Genomic DNA, 20,785 nt, shown 5'->3' with positions numbered 1-20,785 from the left:
TCTCCTTATCCAAGGAAGGATATACTTGCCTTAGAAACGGGGCATCGAAGGTTCACTAGATTGATTCCTAGGATGAGAGGTTTGACCTTTGTGGAGAGATTGAGTAGAATTGGGCGATGCTTCGTGGAGTTTAGCAGTATGAGTGGTGATCTCATTAAAACATGTACGTTTCTGAGGGGGTTTGAGAGGGTAGAGACTGAGATGTTGTTTTCCCTGGCTGGAGAGTCTGGAAATAAAGGGCATAGTCTCAGGATAAGAGGTCGGCCATTTAATACTGAGATGAGGAAGAATTTCTTTAATCAGAGGGTTGTGAGGAGGCCCAGAGGGTATGCTGAGTCTTTGAGTATACTCAAGGCTGAGATAGATAGATTTTTGGCCTCTAGTGGAATTAAGGGATATGGGGATCGGACGGGAAAGTCAGCCATGATCTTATTGATTGGCGGAGCAGGCTCGAGGGGCGGTATGGCCTACTCCTACTCCTATTTCTTACGTTCTTATGTTCAGCCTGAATGACAGCCCCACCTGTGCAGTCAGATTAATGGTTCAGGACTCCCACACTTTTAGCCACACCGCCTCAGACTGAATGACAGTTCCGGCTCGCTCTCTCATACCTCCGCCTCCTCAAAATCTGATTCACAGCCCGGTGCTCCGTCACTCACAGCCTCTCCCTTTCACAGTCTGATTGACAGCCCGACCTCCCTCACTCCCAGCTCCGCTCCGTCAATCTATTTTGAGAGTCCCTGCTCAATCACTGACTGTCCGCCCCCTCACAGTCTGATTGACAGTCCTGGCTCCCTCACTCCCATCACCACCCACTTACAGTCTGATTGACAGTCCTGGCTCCCTCACTCCCATCACCACCCAATTACAGTTTGATTGACAGTACCTGCTCCCTCACTCACAGCACCACCCACTTACAGTTTGATTGACAGTCCTGGGCTCCCTCACTCGCAGCACCGCCCCGTTAGTCTGATTGACAGTTCCTAGAGCCCTCGCTCACAGCCACGCCCACTCAGATAGATGACAGTCCGGGCACCATCTCTGACAGCCCAGCCCCCTCACAATCTGATTGACAGTCCCCGGGCTGCCTCATTCACAGCCACGCAAACTCAATCTGGTTTACCGCCCCGTTAGCACTCACCTACAGCCATGCCCCATCATACTGATTGACAGCCCCGGTCACCCCCATTCCCAGCCCCGCCCTCTCAGTCTTGTTCTCAGACCCACGATCCCTCACTCACAGCCCTGCCTCTTCATATTCTGATTGACAGCCCCAGGCTCCCTCACACCCAGCTCCGCCACCTCACAATCTGATTGACAGGCCCGGGAACCCTTACTCTCAACCGCTTCCTCTCACAGTCTGATTGATGGAGAATTCCAAAGATTCACCGTCCTCTGAGTGAAGAAATTTCTCCTCATCTCAGTCATAAATGGCGGACCTCTTATTCTGAGTCTGTGACCCCTGGTTCTAGACTCACCAGCCAGGGGAAACGTCCTCCCTGCATCTACCCTGTCGAGCCCTGTAAGAATTTTGTATGTTTCAATGACATCATCTCTCATTCCTCTAAACTCTAAAGAATACAGGCCTAGTCTGCTCAATCTCTCCTCATACGACAATCCCGGGATCCCAGGAATTAGTCTGATGAATCTTCGTTGCACTCCCTCTATGGCAAGTATATCCTTTCTGAGGTAAGGAGACCAAAACTGTACACAATACTCCAGGTGCAGTCTCACCAAGACCCTATATAATTTGCACTAAGACATCTTTACTCCTGTACTCCTGAAGGTCAACGTAGCAGTTGCCTTCCTAATTGCGTGCTGCACCTGTATATTAGCTTTCAGAGTCCACTCTCGAGTTCTGCAAGATTCCCAGTTCTGCCTCTGTGGTGCTACCAAAGGAAGGGTTCCTCATCACGCAATCCCCCAATACCCATTGCATGTGGGGCCTATACCTAGTGTTAATTAACCTCTGAACCGCTACCTCAGCGTTGCAGAACCTGGGCCCATCAATTTGATCTGTCACACTTCAGCACATTTGCTGCAAACCTGCTGCCATTTGAACCTGGATCCTGAATCAGATTCATCAAAATCTAACAATCGTGTACCAGCTTTACTAAACGTCAAAAGTCTCCCTCCATTGTGAAAAATCTAAGGTCACACACTATCCTGCCGGTTAAATCGCAGGACTCCCATACCGGCACGGTGAAATACCAGACAACCACCAATGTTACCAAAATGTATCTCCCTCCCTCTCATTGCCGCTAAAGCTCACAACTGCCGGCCGCCGTCCCCAGTATGGCCAAGTGGCAGACACTGTCCTTCATGTTGTTATCTCCTCTCAACCATTTTACTGTTTAATAGAGGCCGACAAGGCATGAATTATGATCATAGCTAAACGAATTTTTAATAGAAGTAAGACCACGGATACCGTTTTCAAAGAGAATTGGACAGAATCGGTGAATTACTTTCCTGAACATCTGTCAAAGCCCAGGATATCATGTAATTAAAAATAATCACTTACTCAGTCACCTTACAGCAGTAGCTCTGTCCGTATTGAATTGCGTTTTATCAAGCATATCTCATCTGGATGCATCTTCTGTCAGAAAGCACTTCTTCACACAAAGGGTGGTAGAAATCTGGAATTCTCTCCCCCAAAAGGCTGCAGATGCTGGGGGTGAATTGGAGCTTTCAAGACTGAGATGATAATTTTTGTTGGGTAAGCATATCAAGGGATATGAAGTTAAGGCTTCTGAATGGAATTAGGATACATATCAACCATGGTCTAATTAAATGGTGGAGCAGACTCAATGGGTTGAATGGTCTACTGCTGTTCTTATATTCCAACTGAAATCGAAAATTGCAACGCCTTTGTTTTCAACTTGAGCGCTCTCCAATAGGCGACCCACGACCCTATTCATTCATTTTAATTCACACGAAAATCTGGCCGGCGAGCAAAGAAACTGCAAACTTTCTCTGAATGTGAGCAGATTAACGGGAGATTCCTGTGTGTACAGGGCACTTCTTTTGAAGAACTTGTGTTAAATTTGGATGGATGCAATTCTGTATTAATTCGGCGAAGCAATTTAACTTACTTAAATAAACAGTTTATTAGAGCCAGGGGACGCTTAATCATATTCTTCAGCTCATCTCTGAATTTACTCTGGGACACTGCATAAATAAAAGTGTTTGTGCAGCAACTCAAAGCCCTAAGCATGAACCCGGATTGTTCCATAATGGTAAAAGGGTCATTATAATTTGTGTGTAAAAATTGAGTATCCGCAAATTGTACATATATATAAAATATCAAATTTACCATCCATAACAGTATAAAACTGCCAGATATGGCGAGCAGCAAAATGATCGATTTCCTTCGATTCTCCATCTCTGGATCATTGTGATTCTCACCATTGTTGTTTCCTTGGAGTCCCCTCCTCACTCTATTGGCCAGTACAATGTGCCTGATAGTCAGAGCGTTGAGCAGTAAAATCAACACAAATGGAGCAAACGGGGTTAAAATAGTTTCCAACCACAAAAATACTACCCATATGGGTAAGGTATAGAAGCTTGATTTTACATTGCAGGACCATGGTACATTGTCAATTATTTTCCGAGGTTCATAGATAAAGTAGATTGGAAGATTTTCCAAAACGATTAAGGAACACACCACTGCTATAACCACAGCCGCAATTTTTTCAGTGCAATATTTTGTTCGCAACCTTTGACAACAAATGGACACAAATCGATCAAAGGTGAAAGCGACAGTTAACCAGACAGAACAATCAATGCAAGCAAAAAGCAGGGTTTGATTGAGACTGCAAATAGGAGTGTACTTCAGGAATGAATATGGGAAATGCGTAACTTTGGTCTCATACAAGATTACTTCAAATATCAGGACTAGGAGATCCGCCACTGCCATGGCCACCAGATAACGGGTGATGCATTTGGAGAGGCCGTAACTTCCGCGAGAGAGAATCACAATCGTTACCAAATTAGCTGCAAAAAGGAGGAAACGAAATTATTAACTCTCCTTCTAACGAGAGGATGATCAGTCGACAATTATTTTCTATAAAAATACAGGCACTCCTTAACTTGTCAGTCAAAAGCCTCTCTGGGGCTAATTTTAACAACTCGCAGGGCGGGAAACGCACGGGATCGGCTGGAACGCTGGTTTTACACCCCGCCCAATATTAGTTTAATTAAGTAATGTTTCAAGTACCTCAAACTATATATATATATATATATATATATGTCAGTCTGGGTTAAAATCACGTTTAACAACATGAAAACTTTTTAAACAGACTCGCTGAGCAGAATACTGTAAAAAGAATGCATCCCTGTCTCACGGCCCACGCCCCGATATGATTGGGAATTTGCGGCTTTCGGACCGAAGAACGTATAAAAGCACAGTTAAAAATCTCTCACCAAACCCATAACCCATAGAAGAAGTATGTCCCAATTTACTATTCCCATGTTCAGGATTTGATGTATAATGTGGTGTTTATCGTGCTTTCAGTTTTCCAGAATAACAGTTTCAAAAAAGTATCTGCCAAAAAATTCAATAAAGACTTTATGAATTTGTATCATTTGATCCTTGTCTTAGTAAACATGAAGAAAGCAGCAGCACGACAGATTTTACCTCCAATAATACTTTATTGGGCAGAATTTCGAGGGTTGGAGGTTGTACAGATCGCCCGTGGTAACCTTGGCGGTTCACAACTGGGTTTCCGATAATCTCGGCAACTTGCCTTGATGGATATTTTCTGCTTTTCCACAATGTTAACCAAACAGAACCAAGCTGTGATGCTAACATTTGGCTTCGACTGAAAATTACAAGATCCTCTACAAAGGAGACGAAATCTCCATTAAATGGTTTATTTTAAAACTTCAGAGCAAATTGTGCTGCCCGACAGATTATTACATAAAGAATATGTCGTAAACTTCGAGTCTTTTTATTTTTATTTGATTGATGGTGGTAATTAGTGTTTACACGTCAAAACAAACATACAATATTATAACCCCGACAGCAGGTGCCGTGATACAGTTAAACTCTGTTAAAGATGAATATTCAATGGTTATAAGCGGCTTACCAGGAATACCAACTGTTGCGAGAACAGGGTAGTAGATGTTTTCTATCTGTATGATTACCGGCTGTCCCATTTTCGGAGAGAAGCGACGTGTTCTGCTGGTGTTATGGACACGCAGGTGTTCTGCTTTCAAAATAAGGTCTTCTTTATACATGAGAGAAACCTCAAGTGACACACGAGCATTCCACAATGATTGGCATTAGTTACAGTCATTTGAACAAATAGATTAAGCCGAACCGTATTTACTCACACTGATCAGGCAGGAGGATATTTTGCAACAACATTTCACTTTGAAAAAAAGAAGCCTAGAATAATACTTTGATCATATTTTAGAAATAAAACAATTCAAATCTGCCCTCCTGAAGTAATGGTACAGATTCCTGAAGCTCAGGACATTCATTTTTAGGTTCATGGAAGGAATTTGATGAAATAAATGTCCACATTTGTGATAGATTACATTTTAGGTACATCATAATGATTTATTTTTGAATTTATACTCTACATAATATCGATATAAGGAGGCTCTATGATGCACCTGAGATCGAAGAGCGTTCAGAGAGACACACAGAACCTGATATAATCAGTTGCATACAGCGGAGCAGCCCCACGGATATGCTGAGGTGTTGGATTTCAGCATCAACAGGCGTTGGGCGGAGGTGAAAGAGACAGAGTCTGGTCTGATATGCACCGGGTGTAGGAAAGGTGAATTGGGATAAGGATCTCAATAGCCGTGTTCAAGGGTTATGGGAGATCATGGTTATCAAATTCCCGGGAGTTGGAGGGTAAAAAATGAAACCTTTTAACGGTTGTTGATCCGGAGTTTGACCGGTTCCGCTCCTTGGGTCAAATGGCAAGTTGTACCGCCTGAAGCCGAATTATTTTAGAAATATGGCAATGTACCCCAAATACCCTCCACCTTTTGGTATATTTAACCATTTCGCCAACGGTGCATGTTGGTGTGAAGTATATTAAAATGATGAGGTACAGTCAAATTGTGGCCAAAAGGGATTATGATTCGCACAATGGCAGATGCTGGAATGTGGTAGAGGAGCTTCCAACGTTGTGTATGGAAGTTAGATAGGTCACTTTGTGCTACTTGAATGCTGTTTTCATAAACTCTCCAAAAGGCTTATCCACATGTGATCAGGGGAGTTCCATCCCCAGTTGGAACTGGGGTAGCGATTCATGCATTGCAATTCGTCTCAGCTCACTTGGATTACGTAGGATTCTAGGGACAAGAGGAGGCCATTCGGTCCCTCGAGCCTACTCTGCCATTGAATTACGTCATGGCGAATCTGTATCTTAACATCATCTACCCGCCTTCGTTCTGGAACCATTAATTCTCCTGCCTAACCAAAATCTATCATTCACAGTTTTGAAATTTTCAATTGACCCCCACCTCAACAATTGTTTGAGGGAGAGAGTTTCTGATTTTCACACCCTCAGTTTGAAGAAGTGCTTCCTGACATCACCCTTGAACAGTCTAGCTGTAATTTAAAGGTTGTGTCCCCTTGTTCTGAACTCCACCACCAGAGGAAATAGTTTCTCCCTATCTGTCCTATCAACTCCTTTAATCATCGTGAACAGTTGGATCACTCCTTCATTTTCTAACCTCAATGGAATACTAGCCTAGTCTATGGAATCTGTTCTCTTAATTCAACTCTGTTAGCTCTGGAGTTATTCTGAGATTTAGTGCCCATAACTGAACGCAGTACTCTAACTGCGATCTAACCAGAGCTCTGTGCAGCTGTAACATAATCTCCGCCCCCTTATATTCCTAATCTTGAGATTAAGTCAATTAGCCTTTTTAATTACTTTATGTTCGTGTTACTCCAGATAAAGGTATGACTGAGTATCGTGATACATGGAGACCCCAACAGAGGGAGAAAGGTAAAGATGATACTGAGTACAGTGAGTGATAGAGAGAGACACCAACAGAGGGAGATAAATAAAGGTGAGACTGAGTTTAGTGAGTGATACAGAGAGACACCAACAGAGGGAGATAAATAAAGGTGAGACTGAGTTTAGTGAGTGATGGAGAGAGACACCAACAGAGGGAGATAAATAAAGGTGAGAATGAGTTTAGTGAGTGATACAGAGAGGCACCAACAGAGGGAGATAGATAAAGGGGAGATGGAGCACAGTGATACAGAGAGACACCAACAGAGGGAGATCGATAAAGGGGAGATGGAGCACAGTGATACAGAGAGACACCAACAGAGGGAGATCGATAAAGGGGAGATGGAGCACAGTGATACAGAGAGACACCAACAGAGGGAGATAGATAAAGGGGAGATGGAGCACAGTGATACAGAGAGACACCAACAGAGGGAGATCGATAAAGGGGAGATGGAGCACAGTGATACAGAGAGACACCAACAGAAAGGGATAGATAAAGGTGAGATTAAGTACAGTGATACAGGGAGACACCAAAACAGGGAGGTGTGTACTGGAACGAACAGAGACAGGGATCACTCTAATATTAAATCAAAATAGAAAATACTGGAAATACTCAGCAAGTCAGGCAGCATCTATGGAGAAAGGAAAAAAGTCAACGATTCAGATCGATGAACTTTCTTCAGAACTGGAAGAAGTTAAAAAATTAATCTTCCAGTACAGAGCCAGGCTAGGAGGTGGGTGTGGGGGGTTTGAACAAAGGGGAAGATCTGTGTTCGAGTGGAGGGTAGTAGTGATTAAATGACAAAAGGGATGATGGTGCAAGGCAAGGAGGATGGTCATGTGACAAGTAAAGAAACAAAAGATGGGTCTAGAGGAAGCTTAAATGGCAACAGCAGAACTAATACCAGCACATGGTGTCCAAAAAAATGGGAGCAGTGGTTTTGATCTCAAGTTATTGAAATCAGTCCGGAAGGTTGTAAAGTGCCTAATCGAAAGATGAGGTGCTGTTCCTCGAGCTTCCTTTGAGCTTCATTGGAACAGTTTAGGAGGCCGAGGACAGACAGGTCAGAGTGGGAGAGGGACGGAGAATTAAAATGGCAACCGAATGGTCAGGGTCATGCTTTCAGGCTGATCGGAGGTGTTAAGCAAAGCAATCACCCAATCTTTGAACACTAAATCAAAAGTAAAATACTGCGGACGCTCGAAATCTGAAATCTGAAAATAGTGGCTGTGCTGAGCAATTTCCCTCTTGTAATGATGTGATTCTGTGCAGTGAGTTAAAGGGATCTGTACTGTTCTGTGCAAAACCAATTGACAAGGAGAGCGTCAGTAAAAGCAACCAGATAGGCAATGATTCCTCAATCACCAGCGAGACAGACAGACACTAATCGAAGCTCACTGTATAAAATATAGGGCTGATATGATCAGGCATAAACTGCAGAAAATACAGAGCGATCAGGGCAAACGTGGGGAGTCTCTGGGCTAAAATGGAGGACGAGAGAAAGAGAGAGGGAGAAGAGCAGAGGGGGAAAACCACAGGATCAAAAAGGGGGCAGATAAACATCAATCAAAGGAGAGGTGGGAACTGAACAGGTATCAGAGAAACAAGCAGCAGAGTGAATATAGAGAGAAACGGTGATGGGACAGGACAATGTTCATTTGCAGATGAGTGAGGCTCCCATCGGTGCATCAGTCCAGGCTCCAACTGTACTCGATGGTTAACGGGGCCTGGCATGGAGCAGCCTTTAGACCTGGATGCCAGCGATAGGCATCACACAATCTACTGGAAGGAGCCCTTCGGAAAAGAGCAGGTTAGAGGCTGGGTATTTTGCTGCGAGTGACTCACCTTCTGACTACCCAAAGCCTTTCCATCATCTACAAGACACAAGTCAGGAGTGTGATGGAATACTCTCCACTTGCCTGGACGAGTGCAGCTCCAAAAACACTCAAGAAGCTTGACACCATCCAGGACAAAGCAGCCCGCTTGATTGGCACCCCATCCACCACCCTAAACATTCACTCCCTTCACAACCGGCGCACCGTGGCTGCAGTGTGCACCATCTACAGGATGCACTGCAGCAACTCGCCAAGGCTTCTTCGACAGCATCTCCCAAACCCACGATCTCTACCACCTAGAAGACCAAAGGCAGCAGGCGCATGCGAACACCGCCACCTGCACGTTCCACTCCAAGTCATCCTGACTTTGAAATATATCGCCGTTCCTTCATCATTACTAGGTCAAAATCCTGGAACTCCCGATCTAACAGTACTGTGGGAGTAGCTTCACCACACGGAGTGCAGCGAATCAAGAAGGCAGATCACCCCCACCTTCTCAAGGGTAATTAGGGATGGGCAATAAATGCTGTCCTTGCCATCGACGCCCAAATCCCATGAACGAATAAAAAAATGTCTGTGAATGTTTGTCTGGGTCACTCAAAGGACCCTTTTTTTACAAAGTACGAAGGCAAATGAAGCTAATCATTCATCCGGGTAAATGAATGGCATTGTCTCAATCAGTAATCTATACCCAGGTCAATATGAATGGTCCTTGGCCTGTGTTGAATTGCAAAGGATTCTTTCCGAGTTGACGCTGTAGAATTCACTTCCAGGGTGACTAGTGAGACGCAGGAACTGTCAATATTAGAAGTTAGGTCTGAGAGGTGGATGAAGGGATATGAGATTAGGACTATTCCCTCTCATGGCGGGGTAAGTAACAACATGGAGTGGCTGGGCCGACTGTAACTTGTATTGGGAGGGGGCAGAGAACCCTTTAAGCTTGACAGCATGTAAACACAGCCCCCACCGCTTAAAGTTGGCGCGAGCGCGATTTTCCCGCTGTAGGTGGGAGAACCGTCACCACTCGGACTGCAGCGGTTCAAGAAGGCGGCTCACCACCACCTTCTCAAGGGCAATTAGGGATGGGCAATAAATGCCGGCCTTGCCAGCGACGCCCACATGCCGTGAACGAATAAAAAAAAAAGGTGGCGGGCGGTTTCCAGCAAAAAGTTCTGACGCTCATTAAATCTTGAAATGGACACCAAAAAAAATCTTGCAGAGAATTTGTGCTTAGTTCCATTGGTAGTTCACATAGAAAAGGCACGCCCTGATTCAATCTCTGCTACTTGTTTGCTGGAAATTTCTTCCCTTGCAATGATTGCCGGCATAAGAACAGCAGAGGCAGGAGCAGCAGCAGAGGAAACTAAACTCAACAGAAGCTTAGCATGGGGAGCAAGTGCCAGACAAATAAAAAAGATTAAAAATTGTCTGTTCTAAAAAAAATGGTTCGGTCGTTCGTACCTGAACTGCTTGGTTGGATTCTTGTATTGTAATTTGCTTAGAGGTTCACTTAACGAAGTGCGGCCGATTCACTGAAAAACCTGTTTCTGTCCGAAATAGCCGGCGCTGTAGGCGTGGACGTTGTAGTCGACAATAACAGTAATGGAAATTGATCAGCCCTGTTTGGCCCATTTTTAGACGTGGCCGGTTTCTGTGGTGGGAAATGTACGTTTTTTACTGAGGCCCATTAACTGTTCTTCTACCTGGGTCAGGGTTTGGGTAAATGGGTCTCAGCATCTGGGCAGAAATGCGAGGTGATATCTGACCCCGCACCCAGTTTTCTGGGGACCTCATTTGATCTGGAATGAAATCTGTTTAGTTTGTGCACTGATTGTGAATCTTTGAACATTTCCTCTAACATTTTTTCTAAGATCGTAAGATGTCCTCTCTGTAAAGTGAGGAAGATTGTGTATATTTGACCTGAAATCCATCCCACACCGAGTCTCCATTAAATGAACAATTGGCTCATCGCTGAACTCAATCATTGTCCTACGTGGTCATCCACCGATCAGATAGACTCGAGTGACCCAGGGACTTTGTTCCACCATTCTGCTCGCCCTGTCTCTTTACCCTCAAACAGCAAACCCTTGGCTGCTGCTGTCTAGGACCTGACCAGCGTGAGAGTCATCGATTCCAAACAGCCGCTTCCCGACAGTCTGACGAGGTTCGACATGTGTATCCCAGTCCTGGCCACTGAGGGATTCACGGCGGGGACGCACTACTGGGAGGTGGAGCTGAGCGACAGGACCAAGTGGGAGGTGGGGGTGACCAGAGAGTCCATCGACAGGAAGGGAGACATCGCTCTGAAGCCTGAGAATGGAGATCTAGTACTGTCCCTGGGCAATGGGAACTGGTACTGTGCTCTAACCTCACCACGCTGCCATTGAGGTTGAAGCCCAGTTGGATTGGGGTTTACTTGGACTACGAGGGAGGCCAAGTGTCCTTTTACACTGCTGCTGACATGTCTCCTTCTCCCCACTTTCACAAACACGTTTCCCGAGAGAATGTTGCCTTTCTTTTGCCCCTGTTTGAATGACACTGGGGACAATGGTGCTCCTCTCGCAATGTGCTTGTTTAGTTGAATGTGTCTTGGTAACGTATAAAAGATCGGGTCAGCTCGAGCTGCTCTTGGGGAGCTCGGTGTATTATTAAAATCACTTCACCGGGAATGTATAACCGTGAGTGTGAGAGCGGGAACAATCAACGATTAGAATTGTCTTTCTAATCTAACCTGCATTGCCAAAGTTTTATTTTCAAAGTTAGTGGGGCAGGGAAGTCTATTACACGGGGAGTGTGTATTACACGGGCGGCAGGGATGTGTATTACACGGGGAGTGTGTATTACAAGGGCGGCAGGGATGTGTATTACACGGGGAGTGTGTATTACACGGGCGGCAGGGATGTGTATTACACGGGGAGTGTGTATTACACGGGCGGCAGGGATGTGTATTACACGGGGAGTGTGTATTACAAGGGCGGCAGGGATGTGTATTACACGGGGAGTGTGTATTACAAGGGCGGCAGGGATGTGTATTACACGGGGAGTGTGTATTACAAGGGCGGCAGGGAAGTATATTACACGGGGAGTGTGTATTACAAGGGCGGCAGGGATGTGTATTACACGGGGAGTGTGTATTACAAGGGCGGCAGGGATGTGTATTACACGGGGAGTGTGTATTACAAGGGCGGCAGGGATGTGTATTACACGGGGAGTGTGTATTACAAGGGCGGCAGGGATGTGTATTACACGGGGAGTGTGTATTACAAGGGCGGCAGGGATGTGTATTACACGGGGAGTGTGTATTACAAGGGCGGCAGGGAAGTATATTACACGGGGAGTGTGTATTACAAGGGCGGCAGGGATGTGTATTACACGGGGAGTGTGTATTACACGGGCGGCAGGGATGTGTATTACACGGGGAGTGTGTATTACAAGGGCGGCAGGGATGTGTATTACACGGGGAGTGTGTATTACAAGGGCGGCAGGGATGTGTATTACACGGGGAGTGTGTATTACAAGGGCGGCGGGGATGTGTATTACACGGGCGGCAGGGATGTGTATTACACGGGCGGCAGGGATGTGTATTACACGGGCGGCAGGGATGTGTATTACACGGGCGGCAGGGATGTGTATTTCACGGGCGGCAGGGATGTGTATTACACGGGCGGCAGGGATGTGTATTACACGGGGAGTGTGTATTACACGGGCGGCAGGGATGTGTATTACACGGGCGGCAGGGATGTGTATTACACGGGCGGCAGGGATGTGTATTACACGGGCGGCAGGGATGTGTATTACACGGGCGGCAGGGATGTGTATTGCACGGGCGGCAGGGATGTGTATTACACGGAGGCCGATATTTGTATTATACGGGAGGTAGTGACGCTTCTTCATTGTCCTGTGTCTCCACAACTCTGCCACAATGAATTAAAATGTTCATAAATATCATCCTGTACGTATACACACAATTCCTTGTGATCATTTTTTCCTCTCCTTGGGTCCCAGCCCTTCATGCTTGTATTTATATTTGACTCTTGTTTTAAAACAGCTGCTGGACATGTGCCCTCCTGGCACCCACTATGGTTTATATCTGGAATAATGGATATCTGGGATGGGGTTCCAGACTGGAATCTAATTAAGGGATTCAGATGGTTTAAAAATAGAATAATTCTGGCCCACGAGTGAGTGAATCGTTCCCTTTTACCCGCAGTGCACTGTACTTGAACCGGAGCTGACACTGAGAAACACATGGGCCGTACAATGCACGACAGGAGTGAACCATTCCCTTTTACCCGCCGCGTGTGGTATACATCTACAGGAGTTAACACTGACACACAACGGTCGTACAGTTTAAAATTGCCCCCACTGTGTCAGGCTGTTCCTTCCCTCGTCCGTGAGACATTCTCCCAACTTTGACTCCAGTCCTCAGATGCTAATGAGGTACGTGAGGTACGTTAGGTACAGTACCGAAGTGGTTATGTTACTGCAGTGTTAATCCAGAGGTCTGAACCAATAATCCAGAAATCGCACCATGGTCGTTCGTGAATGTGATTTAATTTTCTTTAAACAAAACTAAAGAAATCTCGAAATAAAATGCTGGTACCAGTAAATGTGAACATAAAACTATCGAATTGTCTAAAAGTTATTGTCGTATGGGAACGAAACCTGTGCTCCTTACCAGGTCTAGCCTATACGTCACACCAGTCCCACATCAACGCGATTGACTCTTAGCTGCCCTCTGAAATCGCTTAGCAAGCCACTCAGTTGTATGAAACGGCTACAAAGAGAATACGAAGAATAAAACCTGATAGACCAGACGGATGCCACCTAGGCAAAGTCAAAGGCACACCCAGCCCAGTCAACCCTGCAAAGTCCTCCTCATTAACTTCTGGATACTGGTGCCAAAGGTGGGAAGTTGTCCCACAGCCTCGTGAAGCAACAGCCGGACATAGTCATACTCACACAATCATAGCTGTCACTCTACATCAGTACTCCTCAATGTTGTGCTCCACCATGTCAATAGTTAAAAACGACCAGTTTTTTTCTTTCCTTCGTTCCTTCCTTCCTTCTTTCGTTCGTTCCATCATTCGTTCCGTATTGTGGTATTTGTGGATTCCAATGTAGCAAGAATGTTCCTCCTGGGGCGCTGACGAATTTAGACTCCTAAAGGTTTAACTGGGAACAAGGTCACGAGAGGTGGGGGTGAGGGAGTGATGGAGGAGATCCCCAGCTGAAAAGTATGTGGCAAATTGAAGGCCGAAGCCTCGGCAGTTGGGAGCTTCAGTGTGTCATTTCAGGTGACTTGGGCACAGTTCTGTCCACTGGGACCGACGCAGAATGAAGTGGGGTTGGAAGAGAGGAGGGTGCTGTTGGTGATGCATGCTGGGAATTTATTGCGCATAAGTAGGAAATGACAATAAGCTCAAGAAATATACATAGGAACATCGGAATATAGGAACAGGAGTAGGCCATTCAGCCCCTCGAGCCTTCTCCGCCATTTGATAAGATCATGGCTGATCTGTGATCTAACTCCATATACCTGCCTTTGGCCCATATCCCTTAATACCATCAATTCCACTCCACGTTGTATGCATGTCTGTGTTTAAATAAAATTACATAGCATTTACAGCACAGTAAAAGGCTATTTGACCCAGCCTGTCTATGCTGGTGTTTATGCTCCACACCAGCCTCCTCCCATTCTATTTACTTCTGGTAACATGTTTGTGTAGTTGTGTGTGTGTGTTTGTGTTTACATGTGTATGTTTGTGTTTATATGTGTATATATAGATGTGTGTTTATGCGTGTGTCTGTGTTTATATATGTAAAGGTTTGTGTGCATGTGCAGGTGCCTGTGTATGTCCAATTGTGTGTATTTTGTGCATATGTGTGTGTACATATGTCTATGTGTGTAAATACGTGTGTGCATGTGTGTGAGCATATGTTTGTCTGTGGTGTTTGTGTATATATGCATATGTCATCATGTTTATATCTGTGTGTGCTTATATGGGTGCGTCTACATGTGTGCATGTAGGTGCAATGTATTTATCCATGTGCGAATGCGTCGGTGTGTGTACATCTATGGGTTTACAGACGTGCATGTGTCTGTACTTATATCTGCTTATGTGCATGTGTGTGTACATTGTCTTTATCTGTGTTTGTTTATATGTGTGTGCCTGTTTGAGTATTTATATGGGTGAATGTGTGTGTATTTGTGAATGTGTGTCTAATGTATTTTGTGTGTGTGTATGTGTATAGAGTATGTGTGTCTGCATGAATGTGTGTGTGCATTTATGTACGTATGCTTTCGTATAAATGAGTGCGTGCAATGTTTTATCTGCGTGTATACACGCGTGTGTGCATGGGTGCCTGTATGTCTGTCAATTCATGTGTTTGTGAATGTGTGCGTGTGTAGGTGTATGTGTCTTAGTGTGTGTCTTTGTGTGTGTATGCATGTGTACATGTGTCTGTGTGCACATGCATGTGTGCAGGTGTGTTTGTGTGCTCCTGTGTATATGTACGTAGTCTCCGCTCTCTTGTTGTAGGGGGGATGATGGTCGGTGTGTACTGGGGGCCGAGAGGCTGAATAATGGAGGTGTGAGGGATGAAGGATTATTTTTGATGTGGTTTGTTTACAACGCAACCAATCTGAAGCAAGAGAAAGATCCATTGAGCCTAAATCAGCTCTCACCTCTGGTGGTCTAACTCTCCCTCACCACCAACTAACTGCAGTTCAAATTGTCCCTCAATTCAGTCATTAAATTACACTGAGAGGCAGATTCTGGAAGCCTCGCCTTCTCAGTCTGATTGACAGTCCCGCTCCCTCAGTCTGTGACAGCCCTGCCCCCTTAGTCTCTCGACTGCTACAATTGTACAGGGCTTTAGTGAGATTACACCTGGAGTATTGTGTACAGTTTTGATTTATTTACCTAAGGAAGGATATACATGCTTTAGAGGCAGTGCAAGGAAGGTTCACTAGATTGATTACTGGATAAGAGTGTTGTCCAATGAGGAGAGAATGAGTAGAATGGGCCTATATTCTCCGGAGTTCAGGAAAATGAGAGGTGATCTTATTGAAACACATAAAATTCTTTGAGGGCTTGACAGGGTAGATGCGCAGAGGCTGTTTCTCCTGGCTGGAGAGTCCAGAACTACTGAGCATAGTCTCAGGATAAGGGGTGGGCGATTTAGGATTGAGATGAGGAGGAATATCTTCACTCAGATGGTGGTAAATCTTTGGAATTCTCAACCCCAGAGGGCTGTGGATGATCAGTGGTTGAGTATATTCAAGACTGAGATCGAGAGGTTGTTGGACTCTAAGGGAATCAAGGGATATGGGAATCGGGCGGGAAAGTGGAGTTGAGGTGAAAGATTATTGAATGAGCTGATTGAATGGCCGTATGACAGCCCCGCCCCCTCATTCTGATTGACAGCCCGTCTCCCTCAGTCTGATTAACAGCCCCGCCCACTCATTGACGTCAATCAATTTCCTTATCAGTAAAGTTTTCCTTATCGGCCAGTGTTCGAGCGGAACAGCCATGTTTTCCTGTGGCCGCTGCTGATTGGATGTTTGATGGGCTGCGGTCCATGATATCACGATCACCATCGCCTCCGAGCGAGGCGTCCTCCTATTGGCGGAATGCTGCCCCTCTCCCCCTGAAGCCTGCCCGAAATCCGCAGGTCATGGAATTATTTTTTTCTGCTTGAAGATTATTTGTGAGGTTTTCACGTTCGGCTGTAATTTTCACCCTGTTATTTTCATTCTTTTACCTTGAAAATTATTTCAGTCTATAGATAAAGATGTAATTAAAGGGCGACTGCACCTTTTATAGATGTTTTTAATCTTCTGTTTGTTTCTCTGAGGGAGCCGAGTCGTTAACCCAGATTTTATTTCGGTTGCTGACGGACCTGTGTATATGTAACATTTTCTCTCTACTTTTCCCTCTCTCACTGTCTGTGCGAAGCAGGGCCATTGTGTCTGCGGCTCATACAGGCCAGTGTCAGCTGGGCCGTGGACTTCAAAGTAATGTTGTCACTGGGAACAGCAGCTCTAGGAGACAAGACCCATCTGCTCAGTGTTTAATTGCAAAGACAGAGAGAGTAGCCGCATTGCTCACTTGGTCAAATTATTAGATTTGTGCCTCACTCTGCAACACGTTCAAACAACAGCAATCATTTGCATTTTCATTTCGCCTTGAACGTAGTAAAGAGTTTTGAATGAGCTGAAGCTTACGGATGGTGGAAGCTGGGAGGCCAGCCAGGAGAGCATTGGAATAGTCGAACCTAGAGGTAACAAAGTCAAGGATAAGGTTTCCAGAAGCAGACGAGCTGAGGCAGGAGTGGAAGCGGGCGATGTTCAGGTGGTCGAAGTAGGGTTTTGGTTTTGGTGCGGATATTGTTCAGTCTCAGACAGTGGGCAGGGAGATGGATGGACTCGGTGGGTAGGGAACGCAGTTTGCGGCGGGGCCAAATTCAATGGCTTCGGTACATATGTGTCTCAGTGTTAGTTCCTGTACATATACAGTTCTTGACTGTCTCAGTTACAGGTCCTGCACATGCGCAGCGCACAGCGAGTAAAAGGGACCGATTCACTCCTGTATGTCTTGTATATGCCTCATTGTCATCTCCTGTAGATATACAGTAAACTGCGGGAAGAAGGGAATGAATCAATCCCGTCTTATACTGTACTGCTTATATTTGTCACAGTGCCAGCCCCTGTACATGTACAGCACACAGCGGGTAAAAGGGAATAATTCACTCTCTTCTGGTATTTTACGGCCCGTGTGTGTCTGTGTCAGTTCCTGTACATGTACAGTACACAGTGGTACTGTGTCTGGTGCTGCACTGTGCGTGTGTGTCTCAGTGTCAGCTACATCGAGTAACATCGAAACTACAGCACTGAAACAGGTTATTCGGCCCAACTGCTCTGTGCCGGCATTTATGCTCCACAAGAGCCCTCTCCCTCCTTACTTTATCTAACCCTATCAGGTTACCCTTCTATTCCTTTCTCCCTCATGTGCTTATCCAGCTTCGGCTTAAATGCTTCTGTGCTATTTGCCTTAACTACTCCTTGTTCCACGTTACGCATTCTTACCACTCTTTGTGTAAAGAGGTTTGTCCTGAATTGCCTATTGAATTTATTAGCGACTAATAGAGTAGAGAAATATTTCCGCCATATAAAACCCTATCTTTATCTTAAAGACCTCTGTCAGGTCACTTCTCAGCCTTCTTTATTCTAGAAAAAAGAGACCCAGTCTGTTCAGCTTTTCCTAATAAGAATATTCTCTCAGTTCTGTATCATCCTTGTCAATCTATTTTGTATCCTCTCCAATAATTACATCCTTTCTATAAAATGGAGACCAGAACTGTGCACAATGCTCCAAGACTGATCTAACCAATATTCTATACAAGTTTAACATAACTTCTTTGCTCTTCAATTCTATCGCTCCAGAAAGGAACCCGAGACTTTGATTTGCCTTTTCTTTGGGTTTATTAACCTGGGTCGCTACTTTTAGTGATTTGTGTATCTGTACCCCTAGATCCCTTTTTTTCTTCTATCCCGTTTAGACTCTTATTATCCAACAGTATGTGGTCTGCTTATTCTTCCTACCAAAATGTTCCACCTCACACTTACCTATGTTGAAATTTATTTGCCAATTACATGCCCATTTTGCAAGTTTATTAAAGTTCTATTGCCTTTTGACGTATTCTTCCTTTGTATTAACTTCACCCCCAATTTGGTGTCATCCTCAAATTTTGAAATTGTACTTCCGATTCCCGAATCCAAATAATTAAAGCAAATTGTGAACAATAATGGTCCCAGCACCGATCCCTGTGGCACAAAATTTTCCATTTTTGCCCATCTAAGTTGCTCAACCGCTACTCCCTGTTCTCTGTTTTGTAGCCAGCTTACTATCCATTCTGCTACCTGTCCCCTGACCCTACATGCTCTGACCTTAATCATGAGTTTACAATGAGGTACCTTACAGTGTGTGTCTTTCCCGGTGAGGAGTGGTACTCTGTAATAAATGTCCCAGCGCTGCGTTAATACAAAATGGTGTCCTTGAATAAACACTTAATTGAGGCTTGCACCTAGATCAAATGGCTGCCTTTTCATTCAAGCAAAATGTCTGTCAGTCTGTATAGCATTCTGTGCACTGTACGACCCATGTTTATCTCAGAGTCAGCTCCTTTACATGTACAGCAGAGAGTGGGTGAAAAAGAATGCTTCACTCCTGTCAACTACTGTACAGCCTCAGTCAACTCCTGTACATTTACAATACATGGGTAAAAGGCAATGATTCACTTCCCGCTGACACTGTACGACCTGTGTGTGCCTCAGTGCCAGCTGATGTGCATGTACAATATATATTGGATAAAGGGAACGATTCACTCCTCTCTGGCATTGTACAATTCATTTGTGAAGATGTCAGCTTCTGTACATACACAGTATTCAACGGGTAAAAGGGGATGATTCACTCCCATCTGCTGCTGTACGGTTCGTGTTTGACTCAGTGTCAGCTCATGTACATGTACAGCGCACTGCGGGTAAAACAGAACGATTCACTCCTATCTGGTACTGCATAGTTCACGTGTGTCTCAGTGTCAGATCCTGGATTTATACAGTGCACAGATAGAATAAGATATAGAGAAGACAGAGAATGGGAGAGAGAGAAAGAGACAGTAAAATAAAAAGCGAATGAGACAGAGAGACAGGCAGAAAGAGTATGGGAGAGAGAGAGACAGAGGAAAAGCGAGACAATGAGTCATAATGTGAGATAAGATGAGCCAGAGTGTAAGAGGTACAGAGCAAGAAATACATTGGGTGGGAAAGATAGAGAGAGAGAGATAATGGCGGGGGGAAGGGGGGGTGGCGGGGGGGGGGGGCGGGGTGGAGAGAGAGAGAGAGAGAGGCTGACAGGGAGACAGAGTCGAGGAAATAAGTCAAAGAGAAATAAAGTCAGAGGAAGAGAAAAGCAGAGAGAGGGTAACGATGAGAAACGTAGCAGGACAGAGTGAGACAGAGGGTTTGAGAGATAAAGAGAGAGAGAGACTGAAACAAAAACAGATAAACGGACTAGTATGAATTCAAATTGGCAGTTTTGTCGGTCTCGAATGCAGATTGGAGGATGTGGGATGTACTTTTGAGAAGCCTTTAACCAAAATTTTAGAATAAAACACTGGTTTAAACATAACGACGAGATCTGCATCTGGGTTTTACTTTTGCAATTTCTGATTTCCGTTCAGACCTGTATCTGTGCTTCACTTTGTATTTTGAGTCCCTCTGTACAGTGTGTGTCTTTCTCAGTGAAGAGTGGCGCTCTATAATAAATGTCCCAGTCCTGTGCTAACACAAAATGGTGACCCTGAACAAACACAAAATGGTGGCCCACACCATAAGACCATAAGAGATAGGAACAGGAGTAGGTCATTTGGCCCTTCGAGCCTGCTCCGCCATTGAATGAGATCGTGGCTGATCTGATTTTTACCTCAACTCCACTTTCCCGCCTTTTCCCCATATCCTTTGACTCCCTTGCTGATCAAAAATTTGTTTAACTCAGACTTCAATATATTCAATGATTCAGCCTCCACAGTAAAGAATTCACACCTTATTCAAAATCGCTGCCCTTTCATTTAAACACAATGTTTCTCAGTGTGCATCTTCCTCTTTGTACTGCACGGCGTGTGTGTGCCTCAGTGTCAACTACTGTACACGTACAGCACACATTGGGTAAAAGGGGACGTTCACTCCCCTCTGGTGCTGTAGTGTATGTGTGTCTCAGTGTCAGTTCCTGTACATGTACAGTACACAGAGGGTAAAAGGGAACGATTAAATCCTGACTGGTACTGCACGGCCCGTGTCTGTCTCGGTTTCAGTTCCTGTACATGTACAGGACACAGCGGGTAAAAGAGAACGATTCATTCCCATCTGGTGCTGCACGGCCCGTGTGTGTCAGTGTTAGCTCCTG

At 45.0% G+C, this 20,785-nt stretch overlaps 1 protein-coding gene across 1 annotated transcript; it reads right to left on the bottom strand.

The window, feature by feature from the left end:
* Positions 1-3,088: 3,088 nt before the first annotated feature.
* LOC137304991 (probable G-protein coupled receptor 139) lies at positions 3,089-5,157 on the bottom strand. The gene is made up of 2 exons (XM_067973765.1): positions 5,088-5,157; positions 3,089-3,993 (listed from the first exon to the last, which is right to left on the bottom strand). The coding sequence occupies exons 1-2, from the start codon at positions 5,155-5,157 to the stop codon at positions 3,089-3,091; spliced, it is 975 nt and encodes a 324-aa protein (XP_067829866.1).
* Between the last annotated feature and the right edge of the window lie 15,628 nt (positions 5,158-20,785).

The sequence above is a fragment of the Heptranchias perlo genome, chromosome 39 (genome assembly GCF_035084215.1).
Source record: "Heptranchias perlo isolate sHepPer1 chromosome 39, sHepPer1.hap1, whole genome shotgun sequence".
NCBI lineage: Eukaryota > Metazoa > Chordata > Chondrichthyes > Hexanchiformes > Hexanchidae > Heptranchias > Heptranchias perlo.
This window is presented reverse-complemented; position numbering and strand designations above follow the sequence as displayed.